The sequence below is a fragment of the Macaca mulatta genome, chromosome 10, assembly GCF_049350105.2.
Source record: "Macaca mulatta isolate MMU2019108-1 chromosome 10, T2T-MMU8v2.0, whole genome shotgun sequence".
Lineage (NCBI taxonomy): Eukaryota > Metazoa > Chordata > Mammalia > Primates > Cercopithecidae > Macaca > Macaca mulatta.
In genome coordinates this window covers 27,705,237-27,730,036 of record NC_133415.1, presented here as the reverse complement: position 1 = coordinate 27,730,036, position 24,800 = coordinate 27,705,237, and the positions used below count along the sequence as shown (strand labels likewise).

Here is a 24,800-nt window from a genome sequence, read left to right as displayed (position 1 = left end):
CCTTACCTTCCACGTCCTCTTCTGTGGTGTCTTTGAGGTGGCAAAAAGCACAAGCACACGAGAGAGAAAAGCCAGCGCGGCTGGAAGGGAGCAGCAGGCAACGGGCCCACCCCTCTCACTCGGACCTTCTCTTCCCCAGTGTGTGCCTATGGGGGCCTACAAGTGCCCCGACCTGGGGCCGGTGAATCAATGCCTGGGGAGGGGGTGGAAGGGGCTGGTTGCCCAGTGGAGCCCCTGCCCTGAAGACCTGGTGGAGAATAGGAGGGACACGGAGACCTCATGGGGCAAAGTTGGGGGCTAAGGGCACTGGGTCTCATCTGTCACCCCGATCTGTCTTCTTGGCTCTGGCAGGGCCAACCTTGGAATCTGAGACCCTCCCCACCAAGAGGGCGTTGCAGCCAGGGTGAGTGCAGCCCCTTCGCTTGGTGCTTTCTGCAGCCTGACCCCTGCCTTTGAAGTCTGTGTTACTGGGTGGAACTAGCAGGTCATGGAATGACTATAGCTCTCAGGCCTCAGGAGCCTCCACCGGCAGTGTGATGTCTAACTCCTTGCTGGTCTCAGCCCCAGGAGCCCCTACCTGAGTCCAGAATACCCACCACAGGCCCCATCCACAGGCCAGGAGCCCAGGCGAGCTCACCCCTGACCTCTCCGGGGCCTGCCCTCTGACTGTCACATGGCCTCTCTACTGAGACTGGGATGGACCCCTCTGGGACCCCTCTGCTACCTCTCCCTGGCCACCTCTGGGACCTGCCTGGCCTGCCCTGGCCACCCTCGTAACGGGTGGCTTCCTTTAGGATACACACAGCTCCTGGACCCTGGGGTGGACCTGGATGTCCTGGCCCGGCTGGGGCCCAGGAGGGTGGTCTGCCGCTGGCTTAGAGGCACCTGCCCACTCTGTCCCTTTAGTTTCTGCTCTGGGCCTTAGGTGGCAGCAAGGCTGTTGACACACGATGCCCTCGGCCCTCTGAGTCTGACCCAGTGCCATCCTCTGCACTTGGCTGAGGCTAGCAGGCCTAGGCCCGGGCATGGGGGTGGGGGTCCTGCCTTGACAGCGCCCTGCCCGGGGTGCACTGGCCCTCGAGCCCTCCTCGCTGAGAGATCCCTCGGGAGCCCCCTGCATCCCACAGAGAGCCCGCCAGTGCTCTTGGTTTTGCTGGTGGGCCTGAGATCACCCGTTCCAGATACCCTGAAGGGTGCGTGTGCGTGGGGAGTGAGCAGTGGGACAGCCTGAGTGCCGCAGCCTGGCCCAGGGCCTGGAAGGAACGGTGTGGTGAGGACAATGAATGGGCTATCGACCCCGGCCTCCGTGACTTAGAGGTTTTGCTGGATGCAGTACCTGGCTGAGGAGGAGCCCCTCGGGGTGGGAAGGCCAGCCAGGGAGGAGGATGAGGTCGGGTGGAAAGCTGAGTGCTCGGGGGACCAACCGCACAGCTGAGTGGCAAAGCTCTCCTGGTGGCCCTGCCTCCTCTGCTCCTGCCCCCCTCCCCTGCTCTCTGTCCGCTGGCCTCAGTGCTGCTCCCAGAGTGACCTGGTGGCCCTGTCACCCCCACAGGCCATCTCCTGGACACCTTCTCCCTGCATGGCTGTATCCCCATCCCCCTCCTAGCATGTCCCTTCTTGTCCAGGGGACTCTCCGAGGCTTGAGTAATGCAGTAGCTCAGGCCCAGGCAGGTAGGACAGAGGGTAGGGGCTTCGTCTGCCATCCCTGGCCAGGGACCTTGTAGGCTGCAGCCCCTTTGAGCTTCCTGACCTCTGCGTTGGGCATGGCCTGGCCTCCATCCAGATTTTCAGGAGCAGGGCCATGGGGTTGCTGTGGCCATGAACGGGAGGCTGCATCAGAAACAGCAGAGCTGTGGCTGGGCAGAGCTCAGAGGGACAGGCCCTGGGGTTGAGCCAAGGGGTGCGGAGGATCTGATGAGGGGTCAGGGCTGGTCAGGGGCAGGGGGGCAGTGGCTGCCTCCTCAGCACTGCTGACCCCAACTACCCCCTGCCCCTGGTGCTGTCCTCTCTGCACCCCAGTGTTGAATGCCCAGCTGTGGCCTTTGGGCCTACCTCTGCCGGCTGCCCTTGGTCACTAGGGAGTGCTGTCACTGGGTGGTTCCAGTCGGGCAGGGTGGCCGGGATGCTCTCTGTGGCCAGGGCATCTGAGAAAGGATAGAGGCATGTCACCTCCCTTGTGTGGGTGGTGGCTCTGTTGAGGTTTTGCTTTTCTGAACTGTGTGTATTCACGAGGCAAGCAGGGTTTGACATAAAACTTTCAGAAAATAGTGCCTCTGAGGAGCTGAGAGAATGAGAAAGTGAAGGCCAGACTATCAGAGATTGGAGGGCCTGCTCCTCAAACTGGCTTCCCAAACACTGAGGGCTGCAGGGCTGTCAGGCCGCAGTGCAGGACTCAGGAGAGGAGGGAGAAGAGGAGGATGTCCCCAATAGCTGTCTGCTATTTCGCAGTTGTCATTTCATCCACCCATCTATTCATTTCCATGCATTCACTCTCACTACTTCCAACTTCCCTCCTCCTCTTCCATCACCCATCCCTCCATCTGTCCATCCCTCCATCTGCCCATCCCTCCATCTGCCCATACAATCACCTAAACATCTAGTCATTTATCCCTCCATTTCATCTATCCCTCCTGCCATCCATCCATCTATCCATTCATTAATCCCTCCATCCACCCACCTATACATCCATCTATCCATCTCTTCATCAATCCATCTACCCATCCACATATCCATCCATCCCTCCCTCCCTCCATAATCAATCCATCCATCCATCCACACATCCACTCATCCATCCATCTGTCCACCCACCCACCCACCTACCCCTGGACTCATTCATCACTCCCTCCAACCATCCCTCTCTCCCTATGTCCATACATTCATCCATTCCCTCACCCATTCATCCACCCACCCATTTACCCATCTTCTCATCCCTCCCTCCCTTCATCCATCTACCTATCCATTCACTCACTCACCTATCTATCCATCCATCCTTTCATCCATCCATTCATCTATCCATGCATGCATCCATCCTTTCATTCATCCATCCATCCACCTATCCATCCACCTACCCATCCCTTCATTTATCCATCCATCCATCCATCCATCCACCCACCCACCCACCCTCCTACCCATCCACTCACTCATTCCTCCCTCCCTCTGTCCATTCATCCAGTCATCCACTGTCCATCCACTAATATATCCCTTCATCCATCCATCTACCCATGCCCTTGAGGTGGATCTTGCCCTCAGTAGGTGCACAGTCAGGGCACAGAAGTTTATATTCGGCTAGACATGGTGAGGGTAGGATATCGAAGACGTTCTGGAAAAGGAAACCTGGACCCCACCCATTGTATGTGCCCTGACTTAGACCATCACAGAGCTTATGTCCTGGAGTCTTACACTGCAAAGGCCATGAGACAGGTCAGACTGCCTGAACCCAGAGGCCACAGTATGCTCTGTGGTGTGAGAATGGGCTGGCCACTGGCCCAGCCTTTCCATCCTGGTCAGCCCTGCCCCTTAGTGAGTACAAGATAGTCAGCACACGGGAATACACAGGGAGCTTTATTACACAAAATGGGGGAGTGAGGGGTGGCAAGCAGAGCGCAGAGGGGGAGGCAGCATCGAGCATCCTGCATCGTTGTCAGCCCTTAACCTGCAGTTTCCCCTCGGATCTGGGGGTGACCCGGCCTCTCTGCACAGGCTGTGCCTCAACCTCCTACCTTCCTAGAAGACACTTGGCCTCTCCAGGGGTAAATCCCTTTGGCCAATGATCAGGAGTTTCTTCCCTCCCCCAAGTAATGAGAAGCAGACCTGTGGGGGTCAGAGAGTGGAAGGGCAGGGAGGCAAAAAGGTCCAGGAGCAAAACAGTGTGGCAGCGAGGGGAGTCAAAGAGGCGAGAGTAGTCCATGCTGGCAACAGGAAGCAGCTCCTTAGCCAGGACAGGGGGGCGGATATCTGGCCGGAATCTCCTCTGGGTACAAGGAGGTTGCCACACAGCTGGACTTACAGACCCAGGAAGCTGGAACACAGGCATGGGGTGCAGGGAAGGGCCGCAGACCTGCCTCCTGCAAGCCCACAGAGTCTGCTCCCTGTGCCTCTCTCTGCTGGCCTCCCTGCCCTGCCCACACCCCCTCTTCACCACGGGACAAGACGCCTTGCTGAGGGCTGCTTCCCAGTGTGAGCACTTGTGCTCTGGGTCTAGGACTCTGGCTGGAGACCTGACTCCAGGTGGAGGGAAGGCAGTCTGCCTGCCAATCAGCCTGCCCACCCCGGGAGCTAGAACTGGGGTTCTCGTGGTTCCTGCAGTCCTGGCGTCCAGAGGAGGCCAGCAGCTGAGAGCGAGTCCTGGGCAGGCTCCTTCCATCCCCGCCCCTCCAGCAGCTCTGTTCTGGCTTGGCAGAGCCAGCCCCCACCAGCAGCAGCCCCCAGGCCTCCCTCCTTCCCCAAATCAGACAGCCTCTGGCTCAGACATGCCATTTGTCAATGTCCATGCAAATGTGGCACCCACAGACCAGGGTGGGCAGCTTGGCCGAACCATCCCAGCTGGGTCTGCGGGAATATCCCATATAGCATAGCTCAGCGAAAACTGCTCCTGCCTTCCGGCCAATCTGTCTGTGATGATGCAGCCTCAGCTTTCTCGAGCTTCTTGGCCGCCACCCTTCACCGCTGGCTCACAGTGGATGCAACTGTGGTCGGGCCGGCGACGACGGCGGGGCACCTCTCACGTGTCTGCAGCCAGCCGCTCTTCCAGCCCTGGGAGTGGCCGACAGCTGGCCGGGGGCATGCCTCTCACTTGGGGCTCACCCACGGCTCCCACCCTGGCCCACATGGCATTGCGGCCTGACCCAGGCTGTGTACTTGGGACCTGCTTTCTGCCAGGGTGGCATGGAGGACAGAGCCCAAGAGGCAGGTTCTAGCCCCGTCCCTGGAGGGACTCGGCCTCTGTGACCTCATTTCTACACTAGGGTGATGGTGGGGTCACCCCAAAGTCTCTGAGGAACAGTCGAGCTCAGGACACCCTGGGAAGGTTCTGGGTGCTTGGGAAGCAGAATGGTCAGGTCTCCACACCCCTGGTCCCAGGTCCTTCCTGGACCAAGGGAGACACAGATCTCCCACCTCAGGAGGGAGGAGGGCTGGCCTGACCGCCTGTGTACCTCCCACCCCAGGACACAGCCATGCTCATCTCGGCCACGTCAATGGCACCCGAGGTGCATGGCCCGAGTGTCCAGGGAACCCCTGGATCCCCACCGCCCCTGCTGCCCAAGACAGGGAAGGAAAACCTGCGTCTGCAGAAGCTCCTAAGGAAGGCAGTCTGGAAGATGATGATGCAGGGTGCGCACCTCACCCCACCTGGGGCCGTCCACACCTCCCTATCCCCCGTGAGTGAGGCCAGCCACGACCAGGAGGTCACAGCCCTGCACACTGCTGAGGGCCCACACCCCGTGGAAGCCCCAGGCCTTCCTCAAGCCCCACGCCTCGCTGAGGCTCCCCACACAGTGGCTGCCCTAGCCCCCATTCCCCGCACACCCCCATCATCCACCACATGGTGTCACCCCTGCAGAAGTCCACGTTCTCCTTCAGCCTCACCCAGCGCAGGATTCTCACTGCTCACTTCAAGGCCACGGGGCCCCAGGTTGTAGCCTTGACCTTAGTACCTGCCCAGCCCCTTAGTTGCTGAGACCAGCTCGGTCGGGGAGACCCTAACCCAGTGGCACTAGAGGAATTAGACACACACACAGAAATAAAGGGGTGTGAAGTGGGGAATCAGGGGTCTCACAGCCTTCAGAGCTGAGAGTCCTGAACAGAGATTTACCCACATATTTATTAACAGCAAACCAGTCATTAGCATTGTTTCTATAGATATTAACTAAAAGTATCCCTTATGAGAAACAAAGGGATGGGCCGAATTAAATGAATAGGTTGGGCTAGTTAACTGCAGCAGGAACACGCCCTTAAGACAAAAATAGCTCATGCTATTGTTTGCGGTTTAAGAACGCCTTTAAGCGGTTTTCCGCCCTGGGCAGGCCAGGTGTTCCTTGCCCTCATTCCCATAAACCCACAACCTTCCAGCTTGGGCGTTAGGGCCATTATGGACGTGTTACAGTGCTGTGGAGATTTTGTTTATGGCCATTTTTGGGGCCAGTTTATGGCCAGATTTTTGGGGACTTGCTCCCAACACTTAGTGGCTTGTCCCTGTCTCAGCCCACGTGGCTGGGGCACCCACATCATCCAGGTGCATATCCAGCTGGTACCATCCCCTCACGATGGAACCCTAGAACCCCCCAGGATATCCCAGAATGGGGATCCAACAGCCCTGGATGGGACCCCTGAGCCCCCCCCAGGATATCCTGGAATGGGAATCCAGAGCGGCTGGCTGCAGACACGTGAGGGGTGTCCCACCGTCGTCGCTGGCCTCAGTGCCCAGAGAGGCTAGTGCCAGGGCCATGGTGCCTATAGCCCTGACCTGCCACACGCTGGAGCCCCTGTGGGCCCTGGCAGAGAGCACCTGGAGGAAACCTCAATGGGTGGCCCCGCCTCTGAGGCCAGGTGAGTGTCCAGTCCCGCCTGGGCCTCATCCCCTGAACTATCATCAGGCCCTCACCCATGCCCTGTCCCCACAGTTGCGTCCAAGTCTCAGCTGAATGGCTGGACGTGGCTCAAGAAGCAGCTGCTGGAGGAGGCCCAGGAGCCTCCATGCCCGGAGTGGCAGCAGAGCCTGCAGCCAGAGGTGCCCGCCCCCACGGAGCAGGAGATACCCACCCTCTCCGCACCCCGGGCCCTACCTCCTGGGCCTCCAGAATGTGGGATGCAGAGCTGTACTGCACGTCAGTGGCGGAGGCCCTAGGGTGCCTAGCGGGGCCCAGTCGTGGGGAGTGCACCATGGCCGGCCTCACCTGCCTGCCCTTCATGTACTGGCCTGGCTTCAACGTCCTGAAGCTGCAGGAGGCCATCCGGCCCCTCCCACAGTCCACTCCATCCTGGAACTGAACCCCACACCCAGGAACTTCAACTGCACAATGACCAGCTGGAGGCTCCAGTGAAGTGGCTGGAAACACCCCCAGACCCAGAACCATGGGGTGGACAGAAAGGCGGGCTGAGGCTCTGGCTGTGGGCCCAGAGACACTGCATGAGGAAGTACCAGGGCCCAAGGGGTACAGAGTGCAGGGCAGCCTAGGAATGGCAAAAGGGGTGCCAGGATGGTGTCAGGAGGTTTGTCAGGAGTGTGGTCAGGTGGACGGGGCAGAGTGGGTGAGCTGGAGCCCCCAGGCTGCACTGGTGTGAGGGAAACAGAAGGGGCCTGCATTGGGATGTGTGATAGGGACCTTGGGTGTCAGGACGGTGGTCAGGTGGACAGGGAAGAGCAGGCAAACTGGAGCCCGCTGGTTGCATTGGAGCCCCCCGGGCTGCACTGGGACATGGGATGGGGCCTTGGGATGAAAACTTTAGGTAAGATGGCAGAGGATTGCACCTACTGACCTAGCCCAGGCTCTTTAGGGGCCTGGGCCTTGCATCATTCCTCCCTTTTGCTGTCAAAGGATTGAGGGCAGATCTCTGCTTGTTGAGGCGTGGGTATTATCAGGCTGGCTTGGCCACTGGCGTCAGGAGCAGAGTCAACAGTTTTGCTGCCTGTGCTTCCTGATGTCAGAGCCAGACCCTGGGACTGGGGTGCATGGGGGAGCCCCCAGCCAGCATGGGACTTGGCACCGATACGAGTGCTCAGGGGCAGACCGGGAGGGGCTCATCAGGGGGTGGAGGAGAGCCCAGCGTGACCTCTCTCACTGCACACCTCCGCTCCCCCTACCTGGGCTGACAGCCCTCTGAGGGAGCAGAACTTGAGGGGTTGGCTGGTGGGAGCAACAGGGTCTCAGCATTGGCCATGCCTGGGCTTGAATAGCTGGATGAGGAGGGAGCCCTCAGTCCCAACCCTGTGAGAACAGGTTGGCCGAGCAGGGCCGAGAAGGGGCTGTGGTCCAGGTAGGGACAGTGGAGGGCCCAGTAGGCAATCAGCCAGGCTCTGGTGGGGGTCGCCAACCACAGGAGTGGGACACAGAGGTACCAGAAAAGGCCTCTGCTTGAGAGTCAGGATTTAGCAGGGAAAGATGGTAGGAGGCCGGCTGCCCCACCCTGGGGTGTGATGGGTGCTGGAAATGGAGCCCAGGGCCCAGGTCACTAATAAATGTGTGTCTAACCATGGCAGGAATGGCACTGCTCTGTCTGCAGCATGGGATGGGGAGGGCATTAGGACCCCTGAATGGTGCTCGGCTGGGACAGGGAGTAGGACCTAAGTTCCTGCCCCTCTATGGACCCCCAGCACACACAAGGGCAGGGAACCCGAGCTCCATGCCATCCCCTTCCTTCAGTGTTAGCCCTTGGGTCACCAGGCTGCCCCTCACTTCTCTCGTGAGCCATGCTGGGGCTTTTGGGGAGTCCCAGATGGGAACCTTGAGCTTTCCTGCTGGAGCAGTGGCTGAGCCGGGCTGACTCTGGTGAAAAGAGCCGACTTTGAATCTGGTGACAGATGACAGAGGTGGTGTCTGCGCAGGGCTGGGAGACTGAGCTGGTCTAGGTTCTGGCCAACTTGGGGCCCACCCCTGCAGCCTGCAACAGGGCTCCAGGCCCCCTCCAGCCCGCCAAGTTCTCAGCACTGTGCGCATGTGTGCACCTCGTCCCGCTCTGTGGGTTGCTGGGGACTCACTGAGATGGGAGGCCTAGGGCGCCAGGTCCCCTTCCACAAACACTTTCTCATTCTTTCCATGCCTGGTGGCCACAAATGTATACCTCTTCTCAGATGGGGTGCTCTGCTGGGGAAGGAGACCAAGAATGAAGGTGAGAGCAGCAGAAAGGAGATGCTGCTGCCTCCACCTCTGGGAAGCCCTCCCAGATGCACAGAGGACAGCCCCTCTTTGCCCACCCCTGCTGCACCCACCCTGCTTGCACCAAACACATTTAATTGTTGATGAGGTCTTGGAGCCTCCCTTCTGCTCCCAGAGGCTTTTCTTGCTCATGTCTCCAGCCACAATATCCCGGCAGCAGCAGTAGGATATGTCACAAATGCAGACCCCTGCATCTTGGGGAGTAGAAGCCCTGGGCCCTTCTCTCTTCCCTTGCCTTACCTGGCTGGGGGCCTGGGACCTGCCTACCTAACCTTTTTCTGTACAATCCCAGCGGAAGAGGCAGGGAAAGGAATAAAGATGCCATCCACTGCCACTCAGCCAACACAGCCTTCGACACCAGCAAAGGTGAACCCAACCCTACTGCAATACCTCAGTGTTCTGTCTGCACACATTCATCCTGGACAGTCCCACACTTGTCTTAATAAGGAAACCTGGCCTGCTGCTAAACTCCCGGGTGCTAGCTCTGCAGCCCAGCCTTTGCCCCTGGAAGGGACCTTACTGTGCAGGACAAGAGTCTTGGCCCCAGACTGAGCCTGCACCTCATCCATCTCCCACCGACTCTTGGTACTGGCCATGGCCATGCTGTGCAGCTCTATGGAGGCCTGGCGGGCTAGCTTGGGGGTCCAGCCAGATGCAGAGGAGGCAAAGCATCAGGATTATGTTAGTGGACGGCCACCGTGGACACATCCGAGGGACACACGGGGCAGCCCTCTGCTTTGTCTTTGTATTTTCCCTGGGAGAGCTTTCCCAATGCAGCCCTAGAGTGGGGATCACTGAAAAGATGTGCCTTCATTCAATGCAATTGTGAGACACCTCCCTGTCCTGAACAGCACCCAGGGAGATGACGGTGCACGGGACAGATGTGGGTCTGCCTCCATGCTGCTCATGGGGTAGGGTTGGGGGACCAGGGATTGGATGGGGGGGCGTTGAATGGATGGAGGGACGGTGGTTAAATTGCGAAGTACTGGTTGGATGGAGGAGGACTGATCAGATGGAGGAGTATCGGTTGTATGGAAAGGTGTTAGTAGATGAAAAATATATTGATTGGATGGAGGAATACTGATTATATGAGGATTTGTCAGACGGAGGGGCATTGATTGAATGAAGTAGTATTGGTTGGATAGAACCATATTGGTTCAATGAAGGGGCATTGATTGCATGCAATGACATTGATTAGATGAAGGAGTATTGGTTGGATGGAGGGGCACTGATAGGATGTAAAGGTATTGACTAAATGGAAGAGGGAATGAAGGAATATTGATTGGATGGGAAAGTACTGGTTGGTTGGAGTAATACTGATAGGATACAGGAGCATTGATAGGATAGAGGATTACTGGTTGGATGGAGTGGTATTAATTGGATGGAGGAATATTGGCTTGATAGAAGGATGTAGGCCACAGTCACCTGTAGCCATGATGGGGCCGACCCCACACGCCCTGCGGGGTCCAGGCCATCTGGGATCCCAGCCCTGATCAGGACCCCCTTGCCCTGAGTGGGACCAGTGCCCATAGCTGTGCTGACAGTTCTCCCTGGTTGGGGTCTTTCCTGGCCCCTCTGAGGCCCTAAACCAGCCTGGAGCTCTAGGGACTGGTGTTGCTGAGTGACGCTTCCTTATCCTCGTACAACCAGGCTCCCACTCCCCAGGACCCACTGGTCCTGGCCTGGTGCATGTCCACCTCCCCCCAGCCACCGCCGCCCCACCAACCCCGGCCTCTGTCTCCCCATACGCACTTGGGAGGCAGCGGCCCTACATTTCTGAGACGGGGCAGTTCCCTTCTCCATGGCCTCAGGATTAGCCACGCATGGCTGCTCCCAGCAGCAGGGGGCACTTTGAGTCTTCCTTGGAGGCCACCTCTGAGACTGCCACCCTACTCCCTACACCTGCCTGCCCGCACGGACCTGCTCCTGAACGTCCCCTCTGTGTGGCTGCTGCTGGCTCAGACCCCTGCCCATCTTGGGCGGGTGGGTCTGGGTCTTGGCTGGCACGCACACCCAGGGACCTGAAATCATGGAAAATTCGAGATTTTTCCACCTTCTCCTCCAGGTTCAGTCCTGCTCAAATGCAGAGCCACTCCAAGCTACCAGCTGGTTGGCCTCCCCTCCCCCGCAGCCAGCAGCCCCTTGGCCCTGCTCCTCAGTCACCTGGCCCCTACCCCTGTCTAGCCCTCCAAATGACCCAGCCTCCAGTCCCCCACAACACCCACGAGCCTCTTCAGGGAGCAGAGCAGGAGTGGTGGCCCTGGCAGCCGGGCCCCCTGGGGACCCCACAAGACCAACCGGGTGGGCGAGCAACTGCCAGGCTGAGGCCTAGCCAGAAAGCTGGGGGTTGAACCCAGTCTCAATGCCTGGGGGACCCTCAGTCTGTAGAGCCCTGCCTGGCGGGGAATGGGCAGTTCCCCAAGGGCCTTAGGCCCTGACACAGGGCCCAAGCAGACTGCACTGGCTCTGAGGCCGCTGGACTTTCCTTCCCAGTGGGCTTGGATCTCAGATTCCTGGGCACTCAACTAGCCTGACTGTCCTCATTTTACAAATGGGGAAACTGAGGCTTGGAAATGGGAAGGGGTCAGCAATCCAATGGGCCCCAGGACGGCTTTGCCTCCCTTTCTACCCACAGGCCCGGCCTGCATGCCTGCGAGAAGGACGACGGTGATGAAGCTCACCTGGAGGAGTTGAGTCTGAGCAAGGAGGGGCCAGAACCAGAGGACACTGTCCAGGACAACCCAGGGGCCGCAGGGGCTGAGGAGGAACAGGAGGAGGTGAGGGCTCCACCTCAGAAGGTCTGGGTGTACTCCCACCCCAGGGATGAGTCTGCCTTTGCTGTCTGCACCACTCTGTGGGCCCTGTGGGACTAGCCCAGAGTGGGTCAGCACCTCATACCCCTAGATCCTGCAGCTCCTTCTGGGCCCACATTCTCAGAGAGGGTGAGGTTCGGTTACCCTCTTGCTAGATCGGGAGACATTTCCCCAGACTCCTCAGTCCCTCACCACCAGCTCCAGAACTGGAGCACGTCAGGGCCATAGAGAACCTGAGGCCCAGGGAGAGGACAGCATTTGTTCCCACAGGTGCTAGGTGGGGCAGGAGGGGTACAAGCAGGGGGTCATCTGGGATGTCTGCTTTTTTGTTTTGTTTTTTTTTGCCGAGGACCAGAAACATCAGCAGCCCAGGACACCCAGCCCCTTGGTCTTGGAGGGGACCATCAAACAGCTCGCCTCCCCTGAGCCCCACCACGAAAGTAGATCAAGCTGCGAAAACCACCATCTTCTCCCCTCTCCCGGACTCATACCCAAAAGGCCAATCCCACATGCCAGCCACAATAAGACCAGGCCCAGGTCCGGCTTTTGTCTGCCATTCCCCTGTTGCCTGGTGCTCAGAAAACCCCCGTGATATAAGGGTTGGAGTTTGGATTGGTGGATGTAGTTGGGGGGGAAGGAGGGTGGACTCTGCCTCGGCTGCTGCAGGCCCGTGATTCTCTACACCCTCTGCAGCTCTTTGACAGGACTGAGTCCCTAAACCACTCCATAGAGAAGAGGTCTGGCTGTCTGCCTGCTTTCTGGGCTCAGATCTCGAAGTGAAAGGCATGCCCCTGGCCAGCTGCCGGCCGCTCCCAGGGCTGGAAGAGCGGTTTGCTGCAGACACATGAGGGGTGCCCCACCGTTGCCTGCCCGACCACAGTTGTGTCCACTGTGAGCCAGCGGTGAAGGGTGGTGGCCACGAGGCTCGAGAAAGCTGAGGCTGCATCATCACAGACAGACTGGCCGGAAGGCGGGAGCAGTTTTCGCTGAGCTATGCTATATGGGATATTCCCGCAGACCTCCTGGCTGGGGTGGTTCGGCCAAGCTGTCTACCCTGGTTTGTGGGCGCCACGTTTGCAAGGACATTGACAAATGGCATGTCTGAGCCAGAGGCTGTCTGATTTGGGGAAGGAGGGAGGCCTGGGGGCTGCTGCTGGTGGGGGCTGGCTCTGCCAAGACAAGAACAGAGCTGCTGGAGGGGTGGGGATGGAAGGAGCCTGTCCAGGACTCGCTCTCAGCTGCTGGCCTCCTCTGGACGCCGGGACTGCAGGAACCATGAGAACCCCAGTTCTAGCTCCCGGGGTGGGCAGGCTGATTGGCAGGCAGGCTGCCTTCCCTCCACCTGGAGTCAGGTCTCCAGCCAGAGTCCCAGACCCGGAGCACAAGTGCTCACACTGGGAAGCAGGCCTCTGAGGCAAGGCGTCTTGTCTCGTGCTGAAGAGGGGGTGTGGGCAGGGCAGGGAGGCCAGCAGAGGCACAGGGAGCAGACTCTGTGGGCTTGTAGGAGGCAGGTCTGTGGCTCCTCCCTGCACCACAGCCTAATGCCCCCTGCACCCCATGCCTATGTTCCAGCTTCCTGGGTCTGCAAGTCCTGCCGTGTGGCAACCTCCATGTACCCAGAGGAGATTCCAGTCAGACACCCGCCCCACTGTCCTGGCTAAGGAGCTGCTTCCTGTTGCCAGCATGGCCTACTCCTGCCTCTCTGACGCCCCTCGCTGCCACACTGTTTTGCTCCCGGATCCTTTCGCCTCCCTGCCCTTCCACTCTCTGACCCCCATAGCTCTGCTTCTCATTACTTGAGGAGGAAAGAAACTCCTGATCATTGGCCAAAGGGACTTAACCCTGGAGAGGCCAAGTGCCTTCTAGGAAGGTAGGAGGTTGAGGCACAGCCTGTGCAGAGAGGCTGGGTCACTCCCCTGGATACAAAGGGAAACTGCAGGTCAAGGGCTGATAACGATGCAGGATGCTCGATGCTGCCCCCCCTGCGCTCTGCTTGCCACCCCTCACTCCCCATTTTGTGTAATAAAGCTCCCTGTGCATTCCCGTGTGCTGACTGTCTTGTACTTACTAAGGTGGCAGGGCTGGCCAGGATGGAAAGGCTGGGCCAGTGACCAGCCCATTCCCACACTGCAGAGCATACTGTGGCCTCTGGGTTCAGGCAGTCTGACCTGTCTCATGGCCTTTGCAGTGTAAGACTCCAGGACATAAGCTCTGTGGTGGCCTAAGTCAGGGCGCACACAATGGGTGGAGTCCAGGATTCCTTTTCCAGAATGTCTGCGATATCCTACCCTCACCATGACTAGCCCAATATAAACTTCTGTGCCCTGACTGTGCACCCAGTGAGGGCAAGATCCACCTTGGGGTCTCCCCCAACACCACTCAGGAGGTGCTCAGCGAAGGTTTGGTAAACAGACAAATGAGTGGATTGGTGGGTGGGTGGATTGATGAATGGATGAGTAGGTGGGTGGATGAATAGATGAATGGATGGATGAGTGGAAGGATAGGTGGGTGAATGGATAGGTACGTGGGTGAATGGATGAACAGTTGGGTGGGTAGTGGAGGAATGGGGGAGTGGATGAATAGGGGATGGATGGATAGAGGGATGTATGGATGAATGGGTAAGCAGGTGGGTGGATGGATTGATGGATGGATGAGTGGGTGAATGAATGGGTGGATGGGAGGATGACTGGCTGGATGGCTGGATGGATGGGTTAGTGAATGGATAGGTGGATGGAGAATGGAGGGATATATGAGTGGATGGGTAGATGAGTGGATGGCTGGATGAATGGACAGAGGGAGGGAGGAATAGAGAGAGGGATGAGTGAGTGGATGGGTAGGAGAGTGGGTCAATGGATTGATAGAAGAAGGAGGGATAAATGAAGGGATGGGTAGGTGGTTGGATGGATGGATAGGTGGATGAATGAAAGGATGGATGCATGCATGGGTAGATGGATGGCTGGATGAAGGGATGGATTAGTGGATTGACAGGTGGGTGGATGGATCAATAGGTGGATGGATGAATGGAGGCATGGATGTGTGGATAGGTAGATGAATGGATGGATGAAAGGATGGGTGGATAGATAGGTGAATGAGTGAATGGATAGGTGCACAGATGAAAGGAGAAATGGATAAGTGGATGGGTAAATGGGTGGGTGGGGTGCAGAGAGAACAACACCGGGACAGGGGATAGTTGGGGTCAGCAGTGCTGAGGAGGCAGCCACTGCCCCCTGCCCCTGACCAGCCCTGGCCCCTCCCTCATCAGATCCTCCACACCCCTCGGCTCAGCCCCAGGGCCTGTTCCTTTGAGCTCTGCCCAGCCACAGCTCTGCTGTGTTTCTGATGCAGCCTCCCCTCTATGGTCACAGCAACCCCATGGCCCTGCTCCTGGAAATCTGGATGGAGGCCAGGCCATGCCCAACGCAGAGGTTAGGAGGCTCAAAGGGGCTGCAGCTTACGAGGCCCCTGGCCAGGGATGGCAGACAAAGCCCCTACCCTCTGTCCTGCCTGCTCGAGCAGCCACCTGACACCCTGTGACCCTTGCTACAGGCCCCTAGGCCAGCCCCACACAGAAGATGCCCATCATATCTGCAGAATGAGTCAATGAATCTGTAAAATCAGGACTAGGCATGTGGGGAGGCAGCTACCTGGGGCTGGAGCAGCTCAGTCCCCAAGTGCTGTGTTAGCTGCTCCTGTTCTGGGCCTGGCAGAGTCTGAGCCCACAGCTGGGCCGAGCGGCCTCAGGCTGGATCCAGCTTGGGTGCTCAGGTCAGCTCAGGGCACTAGTAGAGGCTCAGGACCCACTTGGTCTCCACCACCCCCAACCATGTGCAGTGGGTGCTGGGACTTAGATTGAGGGGCCCCGGCCACCACCTGGGGGTCACCCAGGCAGGGAGCTAGAGCCAAGACACTCAGGAGGCTGTCTTCCCTCCCATAGCCTGCTCCCCATTCCCTGGGCTCAGCTCAGCATTCTCCAATTTCAGAACCCCCTTACCCCACCAACTGCCCTGGAGCCAAGGCCCCATGTTCCATCCTCAGACTCCTCCTGGGTGGAAGTGCGTCCCCAACCCAGGCTGGGCCTCCCTTGTGCCATGCCCCTACCCAGGTCTACAGTCCCCCAGAGGCCCCTGCTCTGCCTCCTCTCCTCAGACCACCCTGGTCGGGCCAGATGGTAGCAGGGCGCAGGGTATCTGGTGCGGGCCCTTGAGGCTGTGGTGCCTGCTCTGTGCAGTCCCTGCTACACCTCAGGCATAGCGCACTGAGCAGGAAATCACTGATATCCAAAATAAAACCTGCCCTGTCCCTCTGACCTCAGCTGGCTAGGCAGAGAGCGCCTGCCCAAGCCCGAGGAGCTGGGTGGGCAGCACCCTCCCCTGCTGGCCACATTAGGCCAGTGCAGGGCCATGGCATGCCCACTTACAGGTGTGCCCCTCAGGACTGCTGGCCTGGGCGAGGGCTTGGGTGGGCACAGACTTCCCAGGTCTGCAGACTGAGCCATGGGAGAGGACAGGGTTGGCCCAACAACCCCCAGGGGCCTGCTCAAGTGCCTCTGAGGGAGCAGCACTGCAGATGTCCCCAGTAGGCAGAAAGCTGGTCACAGATATCCAGGGGCCAGGGCTGTACATGGCCCCTAACGCCTTGCCCATCAAGGACATGGATGGGAAGCGGAAGGCGTGCAGTGTGGAGGAAGTCACAGACCTAGAGCAGGAGGACAGGGATGTTCCCAGCAACTCCAGCTCCAAAAGCCTTCCTAGTGCCCAGCACTCAGGGGAAGGCAGGCAGGCGACGGGCCCTGTCCTTTCAGCTGGCAGCCTGGGACCAGCCCACCTTGTTGTGTGACCTCAGGCACACCCTGCTTTTCCCTGGGCTCTGAAGCCTCGCTCTTCCATGGAGGAGTTAAATGAGGTGCCAATCAAAGCCTTCTGGAAGGCCCCCGACCAGCCCCAGGGCACTGCGAGCTCCTGCCGGGTGTCCTGATGTCCCTGACTCTAAGCCTGGGGAGGACAGGGACCTCATCTGCGCCTCTCGGGACTCACCCCTGACCTGGGCGCTGGCCAAGAAGGAATCAACCGGAGAGTTCCACAGACACCACTGCCCACGCTCAGCCTGTGGGGTCTGAGTGGAGTGAGGGGACAAGTCAGGGGGCCAGACTGCTCTCCCCAACTTGGTGCCTCAGTTTCCTTGATCCAAGAGGCAGGGCCATCCAAGCTGGTGGACTCACTGGCCAGCATAGGGGCCACTGGAGGCCGGGAAGAGTATCTGCTAGTCAGACTGTGCCACCTGGAGTCCTGAGGAAAGGAAGTCGGGTGGTGCCACCTGGAGCCTGAGAAAAGAAACCCAGTCTCCACACGCCACACAGCCTGTGGGAGGTGGTGGCACAGACAGAAACAGCCACTGTGAGTGCCCCAGGGGTGAGAGAGGGCCTGGAGGGAGAACCCAGAAACTCACCCAGCAAGCACAACATGTAGCCCCCTCCGATGGCACCAGCCCCGGGGATGTACGGCAGGCTCAGACGCAGCCAGTCTGGCGGTGTCTCTCACCCGCTTATCGTGTGGGCCCCAACGGCATCCTCCCAGGAAAGAAGAGCTGACCTCTAAGGGGGTCTCAGACGGGATGGGGGATCTCTCAGGCTGCTTCCTCCCCTGGGGGAGACAGCGAAGGGCCTGAGGCATTGGGCCGGGTAGCAGGAGGGAACCCTGGCTGTGCAGAGCCTTCTCCTGAACCAAATGTTTACTCCCACAGAACATCTCGAGAGAGAAGGGGCAGGGGGGGTGGGAAGCTTGGCAGCCCGGCTCTGGTGACCCCCACACCAGTTTGGCCCGTAGAGAGCCCTGGGCTTTATGCCCCAGGGCCACCCAACACCTTCCTTGCCCCCTCCTCAGCTCAACCAGAATGTACCCGCTGCTTGGAGCAAAACTAGAAGCTGACACCTCCTGGAGACAGAGGGAGGACCTCGCCTCCTTCTCCAAGCACGTCCTCTGCATCCCGGCCTCCTTCAGCCTCCTCCTCTGGCCAATCCTATACTTGGTAAAGGGCCTGCACTGGCACAGCCCTCCAGCCCCGACTCCCCACACACCCCAGCCACCGGCCAATGGGCTGCTGGGAAGATCAAATGTCACTAAACACGGGTGTGAGGGTGTGAGCAGGGTGCCAGTGCCTGCAGCCGGTCCTGTCCACAGGGAGCTCCAGCCCTTCTTGCATTCAACCCGCAGGTGAGTGTGGGCAGGAGCAGCCACCCAGGGTTGTGCTGACGGGGCCTCCTGCGTGCGGGTGGATGACCCCGCGTTTCGGGGACACTCTGGGGTCCTGGGGCGCCGAGGTCCCAGGCCCATATGGTACCGAACATCTCAACTTGAAGCATCATGGCTCAGAGCCTCCAGGCGGCTGCTCCAGGGTCTGGAGAGTCTGGGATGCAGACACAGTGTTGTGATGGTCTAAGCACCAGGAGGATGCAGAAGAACTCGGAGTGTGGGAGGCCAGGAGGGAGGAAGTCGGGGCTCAGGGAAGCCCAGTGCTAGGAACTGGCCTGAAGGCAGGAGGCAGAGAGGCACAGGCTGTGAGAGGCGGGCAGGAGGCCGCACGGGGGCGCTGCCAGGGCTTCGGTTGCCAGCTTGCGGCTGTCATGCAGACATTTGCCCGGGCCCATTCTGGCCTTGCCTGCTGCTCTTGCACGTGGGACTCCAACATCGCCATTTCGTAGAGATGAAAACTAGGACAGGAAGGCAGGGGCTCATGTATGGCCAGCCCAGGAGTGCGCCGGGGTGGGGGCGTCTAAAGCCCATGCAGCCTTGGGGGCTAGCGTCTGGAGGTGCAGGAGTGAGGGGCTGGACTTCATTGCGTTGAGGCTAGAGGAGCTGGTGCTCGTAAGAGTCCCCACTCACCCTCCCTGCCCTATGGTCCCCCTGACTTGTGCTGTCTGATCAGCGCTTGGGCACCCTCCTGAAGTCTATGGGGGACATGGGGTAAGGCAAAGGTTGGCTGGGTGGACAACAGTTCTAGAAGTGTGGCCAGGGCCACAGCAAGCGACGGGCAGCAGCTCCTGCCTCCCTACCCTGCCCTTGCCCCGTCACCTCCCAAAGAAGGAAGGGTGATGCGTGTGCCCAAGGAACCTGACTGCATCCCCTCTGGGGTAGGCACTTACTGAACACCTGCTTTACTCCTCGGCTACTGAAATGCCATCCCCTGCCCCCAGCACACCCCTGCCACCAGCCCCTCCCCACAATAGGGGCGATGACACAGGCCACACTGAGGAGAACAGAGCAGCCTGTTGCTTCCGGGCACTCAGCAGAAAAGCAGGTGCCTCAGTTTCCCCACTTGGAGAGTGGGCCTTTTCTGCCTCATGTTGGGGGGCCTTGAGGTCACCCTGTCTGGCGGTGCCGGGGTACCCATGTGACTCTGGCCCGGGGGCACAGGAGGAAAACATGAGGAGCTGGGGAGAAGCTGGGTGCCCAAGGGTGAGGGGGCTGCTGCGGGCCAAGAAGGGCTGGGCTGTCACACCTGCCTCACCCACATCTTGGATTTCTGGGCAGAAATGTCTTGTCTATTTCTGGACACCTCAGCTGCCACTGGCTCCTTAGAAACAACCCACCTGAGGCGAGGGCCGTGCCGCCCCCATCTTGTGGCCGTGGAAAGGTGGCAGCCTGGCCAGAGTCGGGGTGGGCACAGCAGGGCGGGGACAGGCTCTGCTCCCTTTCTTCACTAACCCTCCTCTCTACAGAGGATGGCCCTAGAGGAGGCTGTGGGGTTTGGGGCCTGAACCAGCTGGGAGGACAGCACCAAGGGTGAAGAGAAGCCCAAGGGGCCAGTGCACAGGCCGGAGGTGGGTCACACTGGGGGCCTGGGTAGTGCTGGCTGGTGGGGTTGAGGACTGAGGAGAGCCTGGCCCAGCTGCGGCAGTTATAAGAGGCTTAACCTGAGGGGCAGCAGAGTCTCAGGAAGAGATTCCGGGATGGGAAAAACCTGCCCCCTTGCCTGGAAGACAGCTATCTGCTGGTTAATTTTGCATGGAGCTTAAGTTGCTCTGGGAAAATTAACATTCTTGACAGGGTTTGGAAAACGGTTCCCACCCCAGGGATGCAACGTAGATGCATTTTTAGCTGATGAACGTGTGTTTTCCTTATACAACACTCTCAGTGGGGGCCATAACTATTATCTTCCAGTGATGTGTACCATGTTGTAACGAGCTTTGTTTTCTAAAACCCCAGCCAGCATGCCGGTGTAGCTGCTTGGAGCCTCCCCAGGCCCGGCCGCCCCAGTGTGCATGGTGGCCAGCTCACAGAGAGACAGTCCTAAGCATGCTGGCCTGGCACCACCGCCACACGGGGACAGGGCAGCCAGTCCCGGGCATGGATCTTCCCCTAGACAGGGACGGATCCAGAGCATCCCCAGGGCTGGGGAAAGCGGCCACAGGGAAGGAAACGGGGAGGGCTGCTCAGTGGGCTCCTGTAGTCCAAGTATGCCTTGCACAGAACCCGGCTTGGGGGGCGCATGGGAAGCAGCCCAGAACCAACCCAATGTACTCCAGGGCTCAGCTTCTATGTCTTCAGGGGACGGGGTGATGAGGAGATGGAACAGCTTCCCTCCTCTGTGATCTTGGAGAAGGGGTCCTTAGAGGGGTGTGAGGGGCACCCCAGGAAAACAGACACAGAAGGGAACTCTGGGCTCTAATAGGGAAGAGGGGTTTCATGGGGAATGGTAGGGTGAGCAGATTACCCATCTTGGGGAACCAGCCTCGGTCATCCAGGGGCTCCCAGAGAGACCCCGCCTACACCCGCTGGGCAGAGAACACCCAGAGACAGGTTTCAGCTATATCAGCAGGACCTTTCCGGTGTCCAGAGCAGGCTGGACAGCACACGCCCTGCATTCTGGATGACCCTCCTCAGGGGACGCTGCAGAGAGGATGTCTGCCCCGGGTAGGGGTGGACGCCATGACCTTCCAACATACTGTCCAGCTCCAAGATTCCAAGCTCCAGGCTGGAGCCAGGGCAGGAAGAGGGGACAGGGTCCAGGGCGCCAAGGGCTGGGAGGGGCCAGGAGCCCTGGAGGAAGGGAGAGCCCGAGGAGGTGGACTTGCCCAAGGCCAGAGCTGGCCCCCAAACACTGCCCACGGTCCCCCAACAGCGTTGCTCCAAGTGCCCATCTCCCACCCTGCACCCATGCAGCTCCTAACTCTTTCCGTCCTCTCTCTCTTTCTCTCTCTCTCAATCTCTCTTTGCAGAAACCACCCATCTTCACCATATCTGACAAGGAAGTACGAGAGCCAGCTGGTGGCTCCCCCCTGCCCGGCTCGGAACCCTGGCCCCTTGGCTTGTGCGGGGCTGGAGCACGCACTAACTTGCACAAGTCCAAGCAAAGCCCAGCCTCACCACCTCTCTCTCTCTCCCTGCTGCAGTGAACAGGTGGAGGGTAAAGGGTAACAGCCATTTTCCTTCTACTTCCTGCTCTAGACGGAAGGGTCACACACGGGCAGGGGGCTGGACTGTGCATGCCACGTGTCCCCTTGGCAGCACTACATCGGCTGCATCCTATGGGTGGCTTCAGAGTGACCCCCTGAAAACAGCTGTCTGACTGGCGGCCTCGTCTTTTCCCTGATGTGTGGCCACACGGTCCTGAGGGGCTTGCAAGGATGGGTCAGGCTCTGGTTCTTGTTTCTCTGCCTCTCTCATGCTCACTGTGCGACCTAGGCATCCAGGACCCCCAAGCCCCGTGAAAGCCACTGTCATCACCAGAGCCTCTGGGCCCAAATACCCCCGAATCCCCCCGCTGGCCAGAGGGAGTCGCTGGCTTGGCCGGGGCCAGGATACTGTGGTTCTTCATCTTCCTCCTCCCTTCACGGGTGGCCCCTTCTAACCTGGTTCCCTTCTTTTGTTCTGTCCCAGTGCAGGGCAATATGAAGATGAAGGTAACCCCGGCAACTGCCAGAAGTCCTCCAGCCCCGGTCTCCCGTGTGTCGTTCATAGAATCCCCACCCCAGGCTGCTCCAGGCCGCCTTGGGCTTGTCAATCAACCATCCATCTTCCTCATCATTAGTTATTAACAATCACCATTCATCATTAGTTAACGATGAATTTGAGACCATCGCTTAAATGATGAATGACAGTCATTAAATCATCACTAACCCCCGTCTCTCTAATTGAGTAATATACACTCATGATCCTTCATTCATCCTTCATCCTTCGTGTGCCACGGTGTGTGGGGTTCGCTGGGGCTGGTCATGAAGGCCTCATTCTCATTAACACCGAGTGCCCCACTGTGCCCAGCGCTGCTGTCTCTCTGTGTCTCTCTCTGCCCTCCCAGTATCTCAGTGTCTCGCCATCTCTCTCCAGTTCCTTTCCGTGTCTCTCTTGGCACCCTCATCTCTCTGTGTGCCTGTGTATCTCTCAGTTCTGTCTCTGTATCTCTCAATCTCTTGGTCTCTGTCTCCCACTGCTTCTCTCTCTCAGTCTCTGTCTCTCTTGGCCTCTCTGTTCCCATTTCTCCACCTCCATCTCCATCTGTCCCTCTCTCTATCTCCATCTCTCCATACCACCCCCTGGTACCTTGTGCTGTAACCCTAGGTGGAGCCTGGAGCCCCCTCCCTGTGCTGGCCAGGTGTGGTCTGTGGGTGTCTCCATCGTGCCTGAGCAGGCATGGGCACATCTGGGAACCATGTGGGGTGGCGGTTCTCAGGCCGACAGCGCTACCCCAAAATCCCTGGCACCCCCTCAACTGGGGAGCGCATTCACACAAACTTAATAGGCAGCGCTGTCCCGTGGGGAGTCCTGAGTGCTATGTTTTGAAAATATTTTGAAAACACTTAGCTACCCTAAAAACGTGAGCAAAACGTTTCTTTTTCTGCCAAAAAGGTGGAAACTCACTTCTGTGCAGGAAATATGGCCCCGAGGAGCCATCTTTTCTCTTGGGGCAGCCACGTGGCAGGCTGGAAGGCCACAGAAGGGTCTTCATGCGACATGTCCCCAAAGACCCCTCGGTGCCAGCCTTGTTTCCGGGCGCACTCAGAGCCAGGGCTTCCCGCAGGCCCTGTGGGTTTTGTCTCCAGCCTCACTTGTGTCACCTGCAGAGCAGGACTTAGCAAGGGCCTCTGTGCACAAATGCCTCCAGGCATGGGAACAGCAGGCCCCCAGGAGGGAGGAGGAACCTTAGAATCCCATGCAAGAGCCGGGCCAGCCCAGCTGACGGTGAACAGCTCTGTTGGTGGGAGTCCCTGCTCGCCCGGGCTGGCTAGAGATGCAGGACTGACCCTCATCTTTCACCCCAGCCAACCGAGTCCCAGGCCTTCTACTCCTGGCCGGCCATCCTCCTGTCCTTGCGGCCCGAGTATGCTCTAATCACTGTCTGTTCCTTCTCTCACCCAACCCCACCTTCTCCTGCTCCTGGCTTCTCCAGTCTCAGAGGAAGCCCAGGAGGAAGGTTAAGTGTGGTCTGAGGCCCCGGCCCCCATGCCCACTCCCCAGCCTTCCTGCTCCACACGACATTGACCTCCACCCCGCCTCTAAGAATTGCCGTGTGCCCCTGTCTAATCTCCTCTCTCCCCCTGCCACCGGCAATCTCCGGCTTTCCTCTGCTGCAGAAATCCATGAGGAAGGCACCAAGACACAGGACTTCTTGTCCCATGTGGGGCCCAGGGCCTGGCTGGACCCACGTGGGGGTGGGGGAGAGGGTGGAAGCCACAAGGTACCAGCCAGCCAAAGGGTCCCCACAAGTGGCCCTAATGTAACCCACTAACCACAGCCAATCCTTGACCAGAGAGGGCATGGGGTCTCAAGGGTGGGACCTCTTCCCGGCAGTCCCCCAGGCAGCAGCAGGGCCAGGGGCTCCTCAGGCAGGTGCAGGCTGGGCTCCTTGTCAGCAGGGCATCCCCAGGCATGGGGCAGAGGAGATGCTGCGGGGCCAGAGGTAGGCCCACTCTAGCCCTCCACTCCAGGGCGGGCAGCTGAGAGTCCATGGTGGCATCGACCCCTGGGCCTGGCCAGGACCCCCGGCCACATCTTTGGCCAGCACAGGGTGAGGGGAGAGAAGGTGGCTGGGGGCAGAGCCCTGCAGCCTGGAAGGGTCAGCTCCCTCGTGTGCGTGCCCTCGCCAGCACCCCAGGCCCCCTCATAGCCTTTTGCTGTGAGACCCCTGGAGTGCACACAGTCTGGCAGATGGGAGGGCTGGGGTCCCACGCCCAGATCAGCAGGCAAAGCCATCATTGGCGCCCGGGGCTGCCAGTACCCTCGGAGGGTGGAAAGAATCCCATCAGGGAAAGAACAAGTGTGTCCTCAGCTGTTGGGATGGCAGGAAGTGGGGGTCCTGGGGACGCCTCCCAGGGCTACCAGCCCTGTCTTTGTGGGCCTCTGGTGCCGCCCGGTCAGGCTACAACCTCGCGCATGGGCCTTGGTGCCCTGGCCAAGGGCACGGACACCCTTCTGGAGGTGCCCAAGACAGACAGGGGATAGGGGCAAGCAAAGGAAGGCCCAGCCCCAGGGCCGAGCCTGCTCGCCACCATTTTTTTCCCTTTGGCACTCATCACCCTCTTTTTACCCCTCCATCTACCCCAAAACTATTTTCTCCCCACCTACCACTTCAGCTGTGCTGTCTCCGTGGCCGCCACCAACTGCAGCGAGGCGAGGTGCAAAGTCACAGGCCCCAGCCTCCAACGTGGGGCACGTAGCTCTCCCATCTCCTTCTCCTTGGCCTCTAGCCAGACAGGAGCAGCTCCCGCTGCCGGAAGCCCTCCTACGGCCCGAGGCTCTGCAGTCTCCGCGGCCACCACCAACCGCAGGGAGGCGAACCACAGCGTCGTGGGCTCCAGCTGCCAGCCGCCAGCCGCCAGCCGCCAGCCGCCAGCCGCCAGCCTGCAGCGTGTAGCAAGTGGCTTCCTAAGGCAGCACACAACAGCTCAGCAGTCAGACGCTGAAGAGCCTAGAGTGGCCCCACCTCATCGTGCTTTATATACTGAGGTTAGGCAAGGGGTTCCTAGAATACATGTTTTGATTGGATGAGAAAAAACCTTTAGGCCTACTCTGATTGGACTTTGTTATCATGTTCTGATTGGATGAGAGCAAGTATCAGGACAACCAATCAGAGCATGAAAATAAAGTCCAATCAGAGTAAGCCTAGAGGTTCATCTTATCCA

At 59.1% G+C, this 24,800-nt stretch overlaps 1 protein-coding gene and 2 pseudogenes across 2 annotated transcripts in view; 2 read left to right on the top strand and 1 right to left on the bottom strand.

The window, feature by feature from the left end:
- The window catches only part of LOC100424995 (beta-glucuronidase-like), a 433,296-nt pseudogene that overhangs the window by 121,612 nt on the left and 286,884 nt on the right, over positions 1-24,800 (top strand). The gene's annotated exons all lie outside the window — the stretch shown is intronic.
- On the top strand, positions 5,175-7,040 carry LOC144331876 (proline-rich protein 33-like; annotated as a pseudogene).
- Positions 5,744-24,588, bottom strand: LOC144331877 (lymphocyte-specific protein 1-like). Its single transcript, XM_077950394.1, has 3 exons — positions 24,244-24,588; positions 11,555-11,630; positions 5,744-8,801 (listed from the first exon to the last, which is right to left on the bottom strand). Exons 1-3 carry the CDS (start codon positions 24,342-24,344, stop codon positions 8,709-8,711), a joined length of 270 nt encoding a protein of 89 aa, XP_077806520.1. The 5' UTR covers positions 24,345-24,588; the 3' UTR covers positions 5,744-8,708.

Excerpts from the sequence above, each read along its gene's own strand:
- LOC144331877 (XM_077950394.1), bottom strand. The coding sequence starts at position 24,344 with ATGGGAGAGCTACGTGCCCCACGTTGGAGGCTGGGGCCTGTGACTTTG. Across the intron at positions 11,631-24,243 it reads GAGACAGCACAGCTGAAGTG|CCCCTGCGGCCCCTGGGTTG; the intron begins GTAGGTGGGGAG and ends GTTCCTCCTCAG. Across the intron at positions 8,802-11,554 it reads CTCAGACTCAACTCCTCCAG|CAGAGCACCCCATCTGAGAA; the intron begins GTGAGCTTCATC and ends CTCCTTCCCCAG.